This window comes from Mirounga angustirostris, unplaced genomic scaffold, assembly GCF_029215605.1.
Source record: "Mirounga angustirostris isolate CCGP_5_RB_7025 unplaced genomic scaffold, mMirAng1.0.hap1 SCAF_7, whole genome shotgun sequence".
NCBI classification, from domain to species: Eukaryota; Metazoa; Chordata; class Mammalia; order Carnivora; family Phocidae; genus Mirounga; species Mirounga angustirostris.
Genome location: NW_026991715.1, coordinates 34559606 through 34573173, shown reverse-complemented (window position 1 = coordinate 34573173; position 13568 = coordinate 34559606). Strand labels below are relative to the sequence as shown.

The 13568-nt window shown below is 43.2% G+C and overlaps 2 protein-coding genes across 2 annotated transcripts; both read right to left on the bottom strand.

Annotated features, from left to right (window-relative positions):
- Positions 1–1155: 1155 nt before the first annotated feature.
- LOC123842243 (protocadherin alpha-12-like) lies at positions 1156–5760 on the bottom strand. The gene has a single exon (XM_045871622.2). It carries the CDS (start codon positions 4140–4142, stop codon positions 1743–1745), a length of 2400 nt encoding a protein of 799 aa, XP_045727578.2. The 5' UTR covers positions 4143–5760; the 3' UTR covers positions 1156–1742.
- Positions 5761–7203: 1443 nt separating this feature from the next.
- On the bottom strand, positions 7204–13304 carry LOC123841016 (protocadherin alpha-11-like). The gene has a single exon (XM_045870716.3). The coding sequence runs from the start codon at positions 9806–9808 to the stop codon at positions 7205–7207; it is 2604 nt and encodes an 867-aa protein (XP_045726672.2). The 5' UTR covers positions 9809–13304; the 3' UTR covers position 7204.
- Positions 13305–13568: the final 264 nt, after the last annotated feature.

The following is a 13568-nucleotide window of genomic DNA, read 5'->3' as shown; positions in this document are numbered from 1 at the left end:
GCAGGACTGAGCCCCCTCATTGGGTTCCGGGCTCAGAGGAGAGTCTGCTTGAGATTCTCTCCCTCTGCCCCTCCCCCCACTTGTGCATGTGCACTCTCCCTCTCTCTCAAATAAATAAATAAATCTTTAAAAATAAATAAAAGATTCAACTGATAACAGTGTCAGAGCAGTACTGTGCCATGATGGATTTGGGATCCTCTAAAACTGAGTTTGGGCTACTTCTCACTACATATTTTTGTCTTAAGCTTCAGGTTTCTCATCGGCAAAGTGACTGTGATAAATACTGTACTCGCACCATTGGGCTGTGTTTTTTTTTAAGGTTTTATTTTTAAGTAATCTCTACACCCAAGGTGGGGCTCCAACTCAGGACCCTGAGATCAAGAGTCACATACTCCACCCACTGAGCCAGCTAGGAGCCCCAGGGCTGATTTGATAACTAGATGAGATGCTGCAATTAAAGATCTTAACACAGGTCCTAGAAAATAATGGTTCAGTAAGTATTACTATATTTTATTGAATTCAAAAGAAGTCATTAATTCTAAGATGCACCATTACTTATGTGCTACCAGGAAAGAAAAACAGCCAACAAAATTATTATAAACCATCAATTACAAGATGCATCCTGATTCAGGTGCATATTATAACATTTTAAATATGAAATTACTTTATTATATTTCATGTAAAGAAGGATAGTACAGTAAGCAGCCAATCTCACTTAAAAGAAAGAAGGCACTCTGTGTGAACAATAACAAAATTATTCCTTAGAATTAACAACATAGTTGTTGGAGTGGGGGGTGGGGTGGGAGGGATGGGGTGACTGGGTGATAGACACTGGGGAGGGTATGTGCTCTGGTAAGCGCTGTGAATTGTGCAAGACTGTTGAATCTCAGATCTGTACCTCTGAAACAAATAATGCAATATATGTTAAGAAAAAAAAGAAGAAGAAGAAGAAGAAGGTAGCGGGAGGGGAAGAATGAAGCGGGGGAAATCGGAGGGGTAGACGAACCATGAGAGACGATGGACTCTGAAAAACAAACCGAGGGTTCTAGAGGGGAGGGGGGTGGGAGGATGGGTTAGCCTGGTGGTGGGTATTGAGGAGGGCACATTCTGCATGGAGCACTGGGTGTTGTGCACAAACAATGAATCATGGAGCACTTCATCTAAAACTAATGATGTAATGTATGGGGATTAACATAAGAATAAAAAATAAAGAATTAACAACATAATTTTTATTATTGTTATAATATCTGAAGGTTATTGTGCTGAAATTAAAATGGTGATCAGGAGGATATTTTATAAGCTTATATGGAACGGTAAAGGAATCCAGTTAATGGTATCTGAAAACTATTTGTACTAATCTTGCAAATATTCTCTGATCATAAAATTAAGTTCAAACTTACACTTAAGAGTTATCAAACACCTATGCAGTTTTTACTCTTTTGTACTAATATTTTTCAAGGCTAATAATTAATATAGGAAAAATGATAGAATAAGAAAGTTTAAAGTGTGGTGATCCAAAACCACTATTTCATCTATATATCTCACTAATACATGAAACTTCAAGTGAACTTTCAAATGAAAGTTTTAAATGAAGATGAAATACACAAAAAGTGCAAAATGACTGAGAATGATCATACCACAGAAGATGTTCCCTGGTTATAAGATAATATGAAGAAAAAAGAGAAGATGTATTTATACCCTAACAAAAAGTTAATAAAGGAAACAAATATACTTAAATTATATCAATGACTTACTTCACTGGAAGGGTTTGAACAATCTTCTCCTGACTGTGGAAGACAAGGACTGAAGGCCATGAGGTCGGTCTTGGGCGGGGGCGGGGGCGGGGCCGGGGGCGGGCCCTCCCCGGAGCACACCCTCTGCCGCCTCTGCTGCGAGTACGACCAGCTCCCCACCGCGCTGGAGCACACCAGCGTGGGCTTCCCAGGCGCGCACGCGCCCTCCGCGGGCGGCGCCGAGCAGCGCAGCGCCGTGTACAGCAGCAGCGTGAGCACCAACAGGCTGGACACCGCGCAGATGGCGATGATCAGGTACACGTTGACATCCAGCAGCGCCGTCTCGGCGCCAGCGGCGCCCGCCAGCACCCGCGACGACGCCTTGGGCGCCTGGCCGCTCTCCACCAGCGACAGCAACACAGTGGCCGTGGCCGTGAGCGCCGGCTCGCCGTGGTCCTTCACCAGCACCAGCAGGCGCTGGCGCGGCGAGTCCGCCTCGTCCAGGGTGCGCGTCGTGCTGATCTCGCCCGTGTACAGCGCCACGCGGAACGGGCTGCGCGCGCCACCCGCCGCCGGCCGCAGCTCGTACGACAGCCACGCGTTGTAGCCAGAGTCGGCGTCCACCGCGCGCACCTTCGCCACCACGTGGCCCGCGCCCACCGACCGCGACACCAGCTCGCTCACAGCGCCGCCGCCCGCCCCCGGCCGCGGCAGCAGCGCGGGCGCGTTGTCGTTCTCGTCCAGCACGAACACCTGCAGCGTCACGTTGCTGCCCAGGGGAGGCACGCCCGCGTCGCGCGCGCTCACTTGGAACTGCAGCAGCTCCAGCTCCTCGTGGTCCAGCGGCTGCAGCGCGTACACCTTGCCGCTCTCCGCGTGCACCGACACGTAGCTCGACAGCGCTCGCTCGCCCACGCGCCGCTCCACCAGCGAGTAGGACACCAGCGCGTTCTCCTGCGCGTCGGCGTCCCGCGCAGACACCGTGAAGATGTGGCAGCCGGGCGGGTTGTTCTCCTTCACGAACACCGTGTACTCGGGCTGCGCGAATGCCGGCGCGTTGTCGTTCACGTCCGCCACTTCCACGGACACGCTGGCCGTGGCGGAGAGCGAAGGCGAGCCTGCGTCGCGTGCGGTCACCACCAGAGCATAGTCCGCCACGCTCTCTCGGTCCAGGGCGCTGTCCAGCACCAGAGAATAGTAGTTCTTGAAGGTGGACACCAGCTTGAAGGGGACATGGGGTGTTAGTGAGCAGGTCACCTGCCCGTTGGCGCCGGAGTCACGGTCGGACACGCTGATCAGGGCGATGACAGTGCCCACCTGAGCATCCTCTCTCACGGGTAGCGACAGCGAAGTGATCATTACCTCAGGGGTATTGTCATTCAGATCCAGAACTTCGACTAGGACTGTACAGTGACCTGCCATGGAAGGAATCCCTTTATCAATGGCGTTAACCTGAATTTCATACTCAATATTCTCTTCAAAATCCAATTTCCCGTAAATTCTGATTTCACCTGTTTCTGGATTTATTGAAAACATGCATTTCTCACTCACTGGCAAAATCAGTCTGATTCCATAGGAAATTTCTCTATTCACCCCTTCGTCTAGATCAGAAGCGTTTAGCTGTATCACTCTTGTACCGTTTGGGACATTTTCAAACAGCACTACTTTATAGCCAGGCTTATCAAACTCCGGAGCGTTGTCATTCACATCCAGAATGCTTATTTTAATCTGAACAGATCCTGTTAGCTCGGGTTTACCGCCATCCTGGGAGGTCAGCAATATATTAAGTTCTGGAGTTTCCTCTCTATCCAATGACTTCCGTAAAACTAGTTCAGGCAATTTACTTTTATCGTTTTTCGTTATTATTTTAAGAGTAAAATACTCATTTAGACCTAACCGATAGGTCAGAAGAGAGTTGACGCCTATATCCGCATCGGAAGCGCCCTCTAGAGGAAAATGAGAATCCAGCGGCGCAGATTCAGAAATCAGTACCTTTTGTTCTTCTTCTCTGAACACTGGTGGGTTATCGTTAATGTCCTTCACCTCCACCTCCACGTGGAAAACCTGCAGCGGCCTGTCCACGATCACCTCCAGGTGGATGCTGCACTCCGCGCTCCGCCCGCACAGCTCCTCCCGGTCGATCCGAGAATTCACAAACAAAATGCCATTCTGCAGATTTACCTCCAAAAGGTCCCGGCGGCCTTTGGACGCCACCCGGAACAGGCGTGGCACCAGCTCCCCCAGCTCCAGCCCCAAGTCCTGGGCGATGCGGCCCACGAAGGTGCCGTGTTTGGCCTCCTCCGGGACCGAGTAGTGGACCTGGCAGCTCCCGGACTCCCCAGCTGCAAGGAGCAGAAGCGACAGCAGCAGTCGCGAGGCTCCTGGGCCTCCTCTCCAGGAAAACACCATTGTAGTTAACAAGATCTCTGAGGTGGATTTAAGGGATCGCTCACCTGAAAATCTTTATAATCAGTCTCCCTTTCTGTAGGTATATATACAGTAAAATTTACCCAGCCTTCCGGTCAACATGGAGTCGATCTTACTCAGCCAATGGATGAACTCTGGGCGCGGAGGCAAAATTTTTACTTTTCACCTTTTGAGTGTACAGCGACATCATGTGACTGATTATGTAAGTACAAGAAAGATTCGGAGGTTCTTTTTGGTTTAGCCATTTCCCGGGACACTTAAATAAAATTTTTTGACTTTTGGATATTTTCATGAATTGTTTGTAAATGCCTATTTTTTAATGTATATGATATTAGTAACAAAGCAGTCATTTCTATTATACTTAGGTTTTTAAAATATTCTGCTTCAAAGTCCATCATAAAATAATCACTGAAATACAGAATGCCAGAATATTGCCTATCATGGAGAATAAAATAAAGAATAATATACATCACCTTCAACCTTATTTTGCTTACAATGCACACTTGTAATGACTTTTATCCTTCACAAGCACTTCATTGTAGGACTTTAGGAGAAACCCAAGAATTCCTGCACTTAGTAAAGAAAAAAAACCCTAAAGTAGTTCTATTAACTGAGTATTTCATCCATATAAATTATTTTATTCATACTTCTGTTGGATATAAAAATTCATCATAAATATGGAACATGTCGTTGTTTTTGGTTCCTTGATGCTCAAATGTGATGACTTTTCATACAACTGCTCTTATTCCCATAACATATTAAAATGAGGCTTGGGTACAGATCCTGTAAGGTTTCACTATAGCAGGAGGAAAGCATTTTCATGTAAAATATTGAACCAAGCCTCCAAATTTCACAATATTCTAAAGTGGCTGTGGAGCCATAATATGAAAAAGATCTGTGAGATGTTTTGGAGCCCAGTCTCTCTGACTAAAATCAAAAGAATATAAACTTCATAATGAACTTTTGGTTTCCCTTTAAATGTTCCTTTCAGGCCAGTTAGTAGTCATTCAAAATCTGCTCCTCTTCAGGAAATCAGAATGGTGACTATGATGCAAGGGATAATCAAAGAACTTTTCATAATTTTATTAGGTAATTCAAGATCAGCTTTAAGGGAAAACAAAACACAGATAAGATCCCACAGCTAATTGTGAAAATTTTAATACAGAGTTTATAAGCTCATTAAAATTCAAGTCAAAATCTTTAAGCCAACAATTTGTCACCATTCCTTTTACATATAATGAAGGGAAGTGAGATAAGAAATCTTTATAGAACCAGGAAATAATAATCAATAATCGTTCTACAAGTAAGAGATAACTTAAGTCAACTATAAAACTGGCTCTTAAGTAATCAAAAAAACGTTTGAATTTTGATGCTACTGGACTATTTAAATTATCTAATATCACTACCATGCTTCGTTTTCTATCTTCCATTTTCAAAAACAGTCAATGTACAATGATTGCTAAGAAACTTTATTGAAAAAGTCGTGTGTTATGTAGTCCTCATACACTGTTAGACATAAAATTCCTAAAGAGATAGGAACATCTAAAATTACCTTAATACTTAAACAATTGAACTAGAAGATGGAAATTATATTGAAATTATAATTTTACACCATTGAAAGTAATCCTGAAATTAAGAATAAGTATAAAAGACACAAAATTTGTAGAAAATAGCCCATATAATTTGTAATTATCTAAAAATGTGCATCAACTACTTATGTACTGTAAAAGTAATAATTTGCAAAAATTTAATGTGTACTTAAAATATTCCAATATCTTTGTTTATTAAATTTAGATGACATTAAGTCATTCTAAGAACTTCATTTGGAGATTTATAATAATGTCTGCCCTACCTAACATTCACATTTATACATTTACAGTTTCATAAATGATACTATGGCTTAATCTTTTAAGTCAGAAACATTTTGTGTTTTAATTTGGTTGCCTATTATAGAATAAAGAAATTTTAACCCCTAAGGCTAAAGGGGAGCATAGCCACATATGAATTTCATCAAATTCTCAAAGAAATCAGTGACTCTGCCATCCTACATATAGCTAAGGATCACTGAATTAGAATGACCTAAGGGTAAATGAACTTTGGTAGAATCATCTGATGTGATTATAGCACATGAGAAGAAAATTTCACAAACACTAGAGATAAAGCATTTAAAGACAGGAAATTTAAAGTTGCCAGATGAGCGAAAATGATAATTTTCACTTCACTTTAATAGACTTAACATAGGGCAGACTGCCAACCAGCATATGTTGCAGATATTATAAGCCTATATGCATGTCTTCAGCAAGTTTGAAGATTGGTTGAGTGCTTTGAATAACTTTATATGCCTAGTAAACTTTGTAAGCATAAATCTGGGAGTTCTGTTTGACTATATTGTAGATAAATCTGTACCCATTACATGCAATAAAATAAATCGACAGAACTTTTAAGTTCTATTATTTCAATGAAACCACCACACAATAATGCAAGACTGAATTTTTAACTGCAAATAATATGAAAACAGGTTTTATCTTATCAGTTGAGGCAAAACTAAAGATTATTTAATGGAAAGGAAATGTACGATCCATGTTTAACACTACAGAGAAAGTTAAATCTTTTCAGACTTAATGAAGAGAGTGTTGAATCTTTGATACAAGCCTGAAGCGAGAAAAGTCAAGAGATCTAATAATGTGAAAATATTAAAGCAAAAGGCTGTGTTAAAAGACAAAGAGGACGAAAAAATGGAAATAACCGCAGTAATTATCTATAGTAGTGAGGATTAGAGATGAAATAAGTGGTCTAGCTACATCACTGAAACTTAGAAATTATATCTAATAAAGTGCTGACAGGAGAGTCATTCTTATAGCTTCCTTTAACATTTTCTACCAAAACGTTTGGAGACATAGGACATTTATTGGCTAAAAAACCTGATTTATCTCATTATTAAAATTGGATTTTTATCAGTTGGCATTTCATTAACAGAAATTGTTCTCGAAAACATACTCGTTTAAAACTTAATACTCAAAATACAGAGTATTCATTAAATTTTTCTATGAAATAAAGAGGATTTTTAAAAATTTAACATAGACTTTAAAAGAAGAGTAATCTATAGAACTCACCTGCCCAGGGTGATTTGATCCTGCCTCCTGCATTTTCCCTCCAACTTCTCTATCCAGACACGGAGGAAGGCTGGGGCTGAAGGCCATGAGGTCGGTCTTGGACGCGGGCGGGGGCGGGGCCGGGGGCGGGCCCTCCCCGGAGCACACCCTCTGCCGCCTCTGCTGCGAGTACGACCAGCTCCCCACCGCGCTGGAGCACACCAGCGTGGGCTTCCCAGGCGCGCACGCGCCCTCCGCGGGCGGCGCCGAGCAGCGCAGCGCCGTGTACAGCAGCAGCGTGAGCACCAACAGGCTGGACACCGCGCAGATGGCGATGATCAGGTACACGTTGACATCCAGCAGCGCCGTCTCGGCGCCAGCGGCGCCCGCCAGCACCCGCGACGACGCCTTGGGCGCCTGGCCGCTCTCCACCAGCGACAGCAACACAGTGGCCGTGGCCGCGAGCGCCGGCTCGCCGTGGTCCTTCACCAGCACCAGCAGGCGCTGGCGCGGCGAGTCCGCCTCGTCCAGGGTGCGCGTCGTGCTGATCTCGCCCGTGTACAGCGCCACGCGGAACGGGCTGCGCGCGCCACCCGCCGCCGGCCGCAGCTCGTACGACAGCCACGCGTTGTAGCCAGAGTCGGCGTCCACCGCGCGCACCTTCGCCACCACGTGGCCCGCGCCCACCGACCGCGACACCAGCTCGCTCACAGCGCCGCCGCCCGCCCCCGGCCGCGGCAGCAGCGCGGGCGCGTTGTCGTTCTCGTCCAGCACGAACACCTGCAGCGTCACGTTGCTGCCCAGGGGAGGCACGCCCGCGTCGCGCGCGCTCACTTGGAACTGCAGCAGCTCCAGCTCCTCGTGGTCCAGCGGCTGCAGCGCGTACACCTTGCCGCTCTCCGCGTGCACCGACACGTAGCTCGACAGCGCTCGCTCGCCCACGCGCCGCTCCACCAGCGAGTAGGACACCAGCGCGTTCTCCTGCGCGTCGGCGTCCCGCGCAGACACCGTGAAGATGTGGCAGCCGGGCGGGTTGTTCTCCTTCACGAACACCGTGTACTCGGGCTGCGCGAATGCCGGCGCGTTGTCGTTCACGTCCGCCACTTCCACGGACACGCTGGCCGTGGCGGAGAGCGAAGGCGAGCCTGCGTCACGCGCGGTCACTACTAGAGCATAGTTCGCCACGCTCTCTCGGTCCAGGGCGCTGTCCAGCACCAGCGAATAGTAATTCTTGAAGGTGGACACCAGCTTGAAGGGAACGTGGGGTGACAGGGTGCAGGTCACCTGCCCGTTGGCACCAGAGTCACGGTCGGATACGCTGATCAGCGCAATGACAGTGCTAGGCTGAGTGTCCTCTCGTACTGGTAGAGACAGAGAAGTCACGGTGACTTCAGGGGCATTATCATTGGCGTCTAATATTTCTACCCAGACTGTACAGTGACCGGCCATTGGGGGATTCCCTTTATCTGTGGCCTGTACTTCAATTTCATAAAACTTGTTTTCCTCATAATCTAAAATTCCATTGACCCTCACTTCTCCGTTATTTTCATCTAGTGTAAATAAGAGCTTTCCATTGGGCTTAATTGACATCAAGGAATAGGTTACCTCCCCATTGTCTCCTTCATCTCGATCTGTGGCGTTTAGCTTTATCACAAAAGTTTCTTTAGCTGCATTTTCCATCAATCTCACCTTGTATTCTGATTGCTCAAATTCCGGATCATTGTCGTTAATATCCAAGACTTGGACGAAAAGCTGAAGGGTGCCAGTGAGCTCTGGTTTTCCCCCGTCTGCAGCAGTCAGTAGCAAATTAAGCTCTGGAGTTTTCTCTCGATCCAGATATTTTTTTAATGTAAGCGACAGTCTTTTAGTCTGCTTACTATGTGTTGGTAATTCTAAAGAAAAATACTCATTTTGACTTAGTCTGTAGGTTAATAGAGCATTCTCTCCTATATCCGCATCAGAAGCTCCCTCTAGAGGAAAATGAGAGTTGGGTTGCTTAGATTCAGAAATCAGCAGCTTTTGTTCTCTGAGAGAGAACACTGGTGGATTGTCATTAATATCCTTTACTTCCACTTCCACATGGAAAACCTGCAGCGGCCTGTCCACGATCACCTCCAGGTGGATGCCGCACTCTGCGCTCTGCCCGCACAGCTCCTCCCGGTCGATCCGAGAATTCACAAACAAAATGCCATTCTGCAGATTTACCTCCAGAAGGTCCCCGCGGCCTTTGGACGCCACCCGGAACAGGCGCGGCACCAGCTCTGCCAGCTCCAGCCCCAAGTCCTGGGCGATGCGGCCCACGAAGGTGCCGTGTTTGGACTCCTCGGCGACCGAGTAGTGGACCTGACCACTCCCGGCCTCCCAGACTGCAAGGAGGAGAAGCGACAGCAGCAGACGCCGAGTGCCCAATCCCCTTCTTTGAGAGCCGAGCATCGCATACGACACTGACTTCCAAAATACGGTTCTTTTACACTTACAGTACCAGAGACTCCAGTTTGGGGTTAAAAATCTAGCTGAATTTTTGAGAAGTTTCAAAGAATCCTTTAACAGTAACATTCGGCATGATGGAGTCGTTTTGTATGGGGCGTTCCTGGCTGTTCAGACCAACCCTTGAAACAGCTATTTCCACCAAGTAAAGAGCGACACCTTGCGCCTGAATAGTGAGTACTTACACTACATCGTACACTACAGAATTTTACTTAAAGAGAAAAATATAATTAACTTCAAGTGTCCTTTTATTTTATCCTCAAAATATTATTTCCAAAGTGCTCATTGAGGAAACATTTGTAGTATAAGTCATATTGAAAGCAATGGTATGTGGAAAATGACATTTTATTCTTAATATAAAATTGAAATTTTTGTTCCTATATTTGATTTAGAGTTATACAATTGTTCTTTTATTTATCTACATAATATACACAGAGTTTGGCTCTACAGGTAGCCTTATGAAAAACTAGGGTTAAACATTTCCTAAAGATATTACTTCTCATATTAAAATGTTATCAAATTTGAATTGTTTTTTTTTTTTAATTGAGAGCCCAATATGTATCAGGTCACCTTTATTTTTTAAAGATTTTATTTCTTTATTTGAGAGACAGACAGAGAGAGAGAGCACAAGCAGGGAGGAGAGGGAGAAGCAGGCTCCCCACAGAGCAGGTAGCCCAATGTGGGGCTCCATCCCAGGACCCTGGGATCATGACCTGAGCCAAAGGCAAACGCTTAACCGACTGAGCCACCCAGGCACCCTGAATTGTTTTATTTCTAATCTCTTTTGTTACTTTGGCTGCTAGGAAACTCAAAGACAAACTTGAGGTTTTAATAACAACTCTTTAGTCTTTAAGTTCTGTATGTTGTGTTCTTATCTCTATGTACTTGCCTTCTATTCATATCTATTTTCTTTAGTTCCAATTCTTTTTTGTTATTTACATTTAATTGCATTTTTGTTACAAGCAATCTTATATCCATTGAAAAACAAAAATATGTTTTCAAATTTAGTGTTTAAAACAGAATTCACAATGGAAGTCTATGGATGTCGATGAAATTTATATTTGACACACATGATTTATCAGGGAAGTTACACTGCTAACAGTACAATATGAGGTATCAAAATGACACTATGTGATGGTGTCAGTGATATGGAAGAAGGTGTCTTTCAATTATAAAATAAATTTTATTATAATTCAATGAAATAAATAAATGTCACCATGAAAATACGTATGCCATATTGGTATTTCTAAGTCACTAACATTGGTTTTTGTGTATCTGTCAAGATATATTCATGAAAATAGCTGACTTTTTTTTTTCCTTCATTCACTTAATAAATGCTTATTAAGCATCTCTGAGTACCAGGCACAGGAGGGGACCAGACAAAGAGACAATACCGTTGATAGGAAATTTCATTAGAGAGGGCATAGCTTGAGCATGGAAGGCTTAACCATCACATTAAAGAACTGGACTTGATCTTGGGGGCACTGGGGAGCCACTGGATATGCTGGACCAAAAGAGTAAGGTAAGACTTAAGAAGAGCTGAGACTGGCCAAGTATGCAAAGTGGATTGAAGGGGAGAAGACCAGGAGCCAGGAGACAAGCAGGGAGCTGTTGTAGCATTGTAGGTGTGACATGAGGTAGACTAGCACATAGCAGAGCTCCCAGCACACAGTGGGCACTCAATAAATGGTTGAATGACCTGTTTCTTGTTGAAAGAATTCTGGGTTTGAGATCATAAATTCATCCAAAACAAGAGAAAGGATTTCTAATTATACCTCCTCTAAATGCATACTACTGGTTAAACACACACACACACACACATATAATTCTTAATTCAACCAAATGGCAAGTGACTTTAATGTTTGTGTAAATTCAATTTCATAAAATACCAGGAGAAAATGGGAATTGTTGATATGAGTTATCATTGCCTGAAGATGTAACTTGGTTATATGTCTTTGTCTTTTCATATAGCCTTGGATTTAAGGGTGTGAAAAGAGGATCTAATGGAAGTTTAAAGTAGAAAGTGATTTAGAATAAATATCACTCTAGCTTGAGTATTTTGTTGTATGATTGATGATTCATCTCCAAATTAAAAATATTGAAATGGTCCATGAAAAAATTACTAGTATACTTATTTGTATGTTAGTATTTTTCTTTATCTAGAATATACACATACTATTGCTAATTTCAGACTTGTTTCGTTTTTTTCAAATTTACTCTTCCCCATATTATCATCCTGCTAGGACTCTTAGCAAATGCAAAATTCTTTCTTAAAAAACTAATAAAGCAAGCAGGCTTGTCACTTTTTATAACATGGAATTATCTTATGCATCTGTGAAACAATCAGTTATAAGGGCCTCTAATCAAAATATAACATTAGACTATATTAACAGTAGACTTAACCTACTATCTGAAGCCTGTTAGATTTATTTTAGAGAAAAAGGAAGCAAGAGATCTCCAACCACTTCATTATAGACATTGGGGATTGAGATGGTACACACAATATGGAATCCTCAAACATAGAGAGATGAACATCAGAAAGTTTACCCAAGGTAGACAGATGTTAATTTAGCAATTACTTTCCAGTAATATGGGTTTTTTTGAGTATATGAAAGGACACTGGATGAACATCAAGTCACAAAAGAGTTTGATATATTGTATCATAATCATAATATATTGTATAAGCCAATGATCCATCTTTTGCTTTTTCGGTATAATATTTTAGATATCACCATCTCAACTAATCCATATAAAAGAGATTATGCTATCTTTGAACTCATTTTGGGGGATAAGCTTGAGATCTGGCAATAAGCTAATGCCAAGAAGTTCACATCAATATTATTATGAACATTGATTTTGTAAAATTGATTGAAAACTGAAGAACTTTGTGCCTGACCTTTACTAAACCAATCTGGTTAGTCTTTCTTTAAGATTTATTTATTTATTTGAGAGAGAGAGAGCACGCAGAGGGAGGGACAGAGGCAGAGAATCTCAAGCAAACTCCCCGCTGAGCACGAATCCCAAAGTGGGGTTCCACCAGAGGCTCCATGAGAGGCCCCATGAGGGGCTGGATCCCATAACCATGGGATCACAACCCCAGATGAAACCAAGAGTTAGACACTCAACAGACTCAGCCACCCAGGTATCCCAATCTGGTTAATCTTAAGTTTCTACTGTATTTCCTGCTGGTCATATATTAGAGTGCTTGGTTTAATACTCTATTAGTCCTCATCATCCCCTAATACAGCATAACAGGTCTAGTAATATTATTATTGAAAACATAAAACAGAGAAACAAATCTTGAAACCATTCTTGGAAACCCAGGAGGTTCTTCAAGATAAATAGATTAGAAATACTATCTAACACTGTATTAACAAAATTATAGGATATACTCATTGATGTTCACTCTTCGCTCTCATGGCTTATTGAAGTATACACAGTTATTTCATCACAGATCATTTCTTCAGTCAGCACAAATCTCACAGACACAAAAAGACTGAATTCTGAAATACCAACACACATTCAAAGATTTTCATGGGAGGGACACCTGGGTGGTTCAGTTGGTTAAGCATCTGCCTTTGGCTTAGGTCATGATCCCAGGGTCCTGGAATCAAGTCCCACATCAGGCTCCTTGCTCATCAGGGAGCCTGCTTCTCCCTCTGCCTGTCGCTCCCCCTGCTTTTGCGTGCTGTCTCTCTCTCTGACAAATAAATAAATAAAATCTTTTAAAAAAACATTTTCATGGGAAATATACACCTTTTAAGCTGTTATTGAAATATGCAATTTTGGAAACACTTATTGAATCCTTTGCTGATATCCAGGATCCTGG

Excerpts from the sequence above, each read along its gene's own strand:
- LOC123842243 (XM_045871622.2), bottom strand. The coding sequence starts at position 4,142 with ATGGTGTTTTCCTGGAGAGGAGGCCCAGGAGCCTCGCGACTGCTGCTG.
- LOC123841016 (XM_045870716.3), bottom strand. The coding sequence starts at position 9,808 with ATGTTACTGTTAAAGGATTCTTTGAAACTTCTCAAAAATTCAGCTAGA.